The sequence below is a fragment of the Paralichthys olivaceus genome, chromosome 5, assembly GCF_024713975.1.
Source record: "Paralichthys olivaceus isolate ysfri-2021 chromosome 5, ASM2471397v2, whole genome shotgun sequence".
In the NCBI taxonomy this organism is placed as follows: Eukaryota; Metazoa; Chordata; class Actinopteri; order Pleuronectiformes; family Paralichthyidae; genus Paralichthys; species Paralichthys olivaceus.
The window spans coordinates 18,197,861-18,202,860 of record NC_091097.1 but is presented as its reverse complement, the minus strand read 5'-3'; the positions used below and the strand labels follow the sequence as shown (position 1 = coordinate 18,202,860).

General features: G+C 39.7%; 1 protein-coding gene across 2 annotated transcripts in view; it reads left to right on the top strand.

The window, feature by feature from the left end:
* Window positions 1–2,337: 2,337 nt before the first annotated feature.
* Window positions 2,338–5,000, top strand: part of LOC109641057 (extracellular serine/threonine protein kinase FAM20C-like) — a 7,637-nt gene continuing 4,974 nt past the window's right edge. For both annotated transcript variants that reach the window (XR_011241015.1, XM_069524786.1), the window contains exons 1-3: window positions 2,338–2,429; window positions 3,654–4,166; window positions 4,865–5,000. The exon at window positions 4,865–5,000 is cut by the window's right edge and continues 43 nt beyond it. Coding sequence is in view for 1 of the 2 variants with exons in the window: in XM_069524786.1 (XP_069380887.1) it covers window positions 3,658–4,166; window positions 4,865–5,000 (645 nt within the window). In the remaining variant the exon portion in view is untranslated. The remainder of the gene's footprint in view (window positions 2,430–3,653; window positions 4,167–4,864) is intronic.

Here is a 5,000-nt window from a genome sequence, read left to right as displayed (position 1 = left end):
TGCTGACTCACACGTTCACTAATGCATATTTATCCACAGCTGAAAATAGTTCCAGACAAATGCTTTTTTTTTTGGGTCATGTCTGATGAGATCTGCAGACTCAAGCTGCTGTAAGAAACCATTTAGCCTTTATTAAAAATTGAACTATATAACTGTGAGCTACTTTAAACTTTGATGTCTGAAGTTGGAGCCAAAAAGTTTGGGGATGATCACCACAGACAGAACAGAGAAAATATAGAAACTGTCATCATATTATATGTCGTGTTTCCTGTCTGGGCGCAGCTCAGTTTAAAATTGTGTTGTATCCTCATTTATTATAGCTTCATTCCAACAATACTGACCTTAGTGACCTCTGACTTTTCCCACAATTCCACCAACATGACATTTTCCTACAACTGGGGATTGATATGATTCTATTTCCATCTGCAGCGCTACAAAGATCATCAGTATTTATAATGTGTAGTTCACAGTTGTGTTAAAACTCTGTTCATCCAAACACATTCTCAGCTGCATTGAAAATATATGGCAACATCAGACCATGGGTTTAATGAATCATTAAACAGTAGCTCCAGATACATGCAGAGATCATTTCAGTTTACTACTTCAATAACATTATTCTGAAAATACTCAAAACTTTATGTTTTACTCAGTTTACTTTAACATGACAAATAATAATTTGTCTGCATAATCTAACAAATCATCTGCTTACCCACTCGTTCTTGGTGTGTGTGTGTGTGTGTGTGTTCATGCACTTACATTGTGATGTCGTTCGTGACATTTAACAGTTGTTTACATGTAATGAAACATAAACATTTCCATACCACGGCATATTTCTGCAGGTTTAGCGATCATCAGCCTACAGTATTCTACTGGGACCTGCTGCAACATCTATAATATATTCTGTCTCAGAGCAAATTTAGCTAATTAACAGAAACATACCGCATACTTGACTAATTAACAGTATGCATGAGAATGATTTTTAGCCCTCGGAGGAGAGAAAACACTGAGAGTCAGAGAGAGGGATTTAGTCATAGCAGGAAATATAATGGATGGTTTTTGGTAAAAAAAAAAAAGAAAAAAAGGGAGAGGGAGGAGGAGCAGGTTCAAAGAATGAGAGACTTTGTTAAAGAGATGAATATTTGATTTAATCTGGACTGCTTCAGAATATCAATTCATTTCTCTGCACATTTCTCTCTGTGCACCTCTCCGTGCCGCCAGTATCAAACTCTTCATAACAAAAGATGCAGCTGACTCTTGTTGGCATCTCTTTCATTTTCAGTGAGTTAATAGAAATATAAAAAACCCCTTGAATTCCCAAATGGAACAAAAAGCACATGAAGTCACATCCTCTGGAAACCAGGGGACGACATTATTAGGCCTCCAGAATAAGACACAGGGGAGGGAACACAACACAAGACGGGAAAGAGGACAGAGATGGAGAAAATAATAAAAGAGCTCTGCACACGGCTGAAGGAATAATTCAAGGTGAGACGGCCGACACTATCAAAGAAGTGAATATAAAAGCTGCAGTGAGCAACTGGTTGGCTCAGCGTGAAGACAAGAAACAGGGTGGAACACCTGTCCATGTCTGAAGAAAACAAAATCACGTTAAGGCATTTTCAAAACTCGCCAATGATTAAATCACAATCCCCCTGAAAAACTTTGGTTCAATTAAACAAACAACATATTACTCATTCATAAGTAAGCTTACATTTTCTTGTAGCAGGTTTTGTTGTCTTCAAGCTGATTTTATGCTAAGCTAAGCTAACTAGCAGATGGTTGCCTCATGTGTGGTGTCAATCTTCTGGCCTAATTCTCAGCATGAAAACCAGTGAGTGCATTTCCCCAAATGCCAAACCTTTCGCTGTTAATTTTCAAATAATCCATGAGGTTGAAACCATTTATTTATTTGGCTACTGTTTTTATTGGGGAAAGGAAAATTAAAGAGAATTTACAGTTACAATTTAGATTATTAAGATTATTAAGATAATTATTATTATTATTATTATTAGCAGCTATTATGAAAATAACTTCTTGTTCAGAATAATCTCAACAGTCAGAGTGTTGGTGTCCATGTAAACATAGTCAGTGATATTGTGTCAGCCTCTGTACAGGATCACCAATTTAACCCCACATCACATTGATCCAGACTAAAAGATCACTTGGCAGTAAAATGCATCCTGATTCCCTTCTTTTGAACTGTGGGTCACACAGACCCGGGTCACTGCGACACGCCGGCCCTCTGTCCTCTGTTTGTATTGATTAATAACAAACAAACTTACAAACGCAATCCTCCTGGACTGCAGCAGGGTGACACAAAAGAAAAAAGTAGAAACGACACCAAACTCTGAATGTGTCTCGTGAAGAGAGGAAGAGGAGCGGAGCTGAGCGAGAGGGAGAAGAAAGTCAGGTCTTGAAGGGAAAGAGATGTAAGTAACTCCTCCGACCTGCGGCTCCACACAGAGAATAAAGGAGCAGCGGGTTGTTCAATAATGTATTGATTTTCTCAGTGAGCTTTTTCTTTCTTTGGGAATTTGATGTAAATTATGTAAATTATTATCTGACGGTTTGTTGCTGCGGTAACGCACCGCTGTGAATACATGTGTTGAGGCCTGTCTGTGACAGCTTAAAGGGAGAGTTCACCCAAAAATGAAAATTCACTCATCCTCTATACTCACCGCTATGCCGACGGAGGGGTGGGGGAAGAGTTTGAGTCAACAAAACACTTTTGAATTTTCAGGGGTAAACAGTGTTGCAGCCAAATCCAATGCAATTGAAATAATTGGTGACGGATTCCTCAAACATATAAAAAACAGAAAACAGAAAAAAATGTGCGTCCATTCTGCTCCTGTGGTGACGTCAAGCCCCGATATTCAAATTCCACTGGAAACAGCATCATTTACTTCATGTTTTTAGTCTCAGTGTTCTCTCTGATCCTCCTCTGGAGCCACGTTCACCATCGCCCTTTAAATCAATGTGTGTTTTTAACAATAGACTCATAGACATTTTTGATATAGTGATAAAACACGTGCAGGAAAACTGCAGTTTGGTAATTTACAATGTACGCACTCGTGTTCCTAAATATCCCGTCAAGTCCCAGTCATGCTGAAACAGAGGAGACCAAAGCAGGTGTTAAACTACATCCCAGTGAACTAATGTGCCTCCACTTCAACAATGTTTGTGCACTGACAGCAGCTGGTGGTGGTTAGAGGAACTAAATGGCTTTTTCCAAATGCGTCAAAAATGATTATACTCGATGATTTCATCAAGCAGATGACCTCGCTGCATATTGATGCATTTGTGTTCTATTAATCTGTTTTTATTATGACTATCAGCACGGCTAGCAAAATGCGAGGGCATGAGTACTTTGTTTTTGAATGAAGATTTTTTTGTTGCATTGTTGCTTCTCTCCTAACCTATAAATAATTTTGCTGTGACTGTGACCAGTGCACAGCAGCTTTATCTGTTTAAAATACTCGAAGTGCATCGCAGGCCTCTTTTGAAAGTGAAATATTGCTAATTGGTGTTTACTTTAATGCCTTTGTGATTAGGTGGAAGGCAACTAGTAATGATCAGGTGGGAAGTGTTGGCTGGGCTCCATGGTCTGTTTGGATTTTAAATGGTTGTCTCTGTCGTGCTTCTCTTTCCTGCAGCACGATGAGACAGAACCTGGGCCGACCCACTCGCTCCATCTATCTCGTCCTGGCGTGTTTGTCCCTCACTCTCCATCTCCTTGTGGCATTTTTCTGTCTCTCTGTCCTCCAGACAGTCTGTGTCCTTCCCAGCTCTTCTTCATCCTCTTCTTCATCTAATCCAAGAACTAATACCCAGCAGCATCAGTCTCTCTCCCATGACTTGTCCTCACATAAACTGCCAACGAGCTCTCAGAATGATGAGGGGCACAAACTGAATCACGCTTTAGACCAGAAAGGGACAGACTCAGTCACTGAGAGGGATAAGAAACAGATTGGAGCTGGGAAAGTAATTCCAAAGGTGGAGGGTCATTCTGCACTGGAGGCCCTGTTCAATCACCCGCTGTACAACCTGCCACAACCAGAGCTGCACCAAGACGACTGGCTACTGAGGGTGAAGACAACAGAAGATGCAGGGGACATAGGAAGTGAGGAAGACGAACAGGAAAATGACATTAACAGTGACAGTCAATGGTGAGTGAAAATGATTGGAATATGATTGGAATTTATTATTATTGTGTAAATCACATTTTTGGAGTCTGAATGAATAGTTTGTCACGAGGAGTCTGAGACGCTTCATTTAGTTTTTTCCACCGAAAGAACTTGTAGGCAAATCTGAACATGAAGGTTTTGGCTTCACTTTCTAAAGTAATTATGTAAAGTCCAAACCTTAATGTTCAGATTTTGGCTAGAAGTTCCTTGACAGCAACGTCAGTCTATTGGAATCGTCATAACACGCGCTAACAAGAATTGTCAAAGCTCTGACTTTTCATTTAGCAGCATCAGATCAAAACTTTATTTTTTGTACTTTGGTTCACACCTGAGATCCTGCTATGATATTTCTGAGAGATAATAATATACAAATCAAAGATATCTAAGAGATAAGTTCAAGTTTGAGCTTCATTTCATGATTGTCTAATTTCTGAAATGAAATATTTACACTTATTGTGAAAATTTGAATAACGTCATTTCACTTATTTGTGTAAAAAAAACACCAGAAACTCAGTTTCTTTCTTTCAGGCTCCAAATCCGTTTATTTTACTCAGTGGCCTTTGTGTTGTAAAAACTTTATTGACACCAAAGGCCAAATTGATTTGGAACATTAATACCAATTTCCTTGTTAAACGTTTAACTACCGATCCTGCCTGTTTATACCACTTCCTCTCCTGAAGGCAGAGTGCCAGTCAGGAGGAAGGCTACGACAGAGTCACTTGGACGAGCGACGCAGAGACTCACCCTCCCTGGCTACGGTTTCATCTGGGAATTTCTCGCTGGGAGCTGTACAACAGGAAGGATCCCAACCTGGCT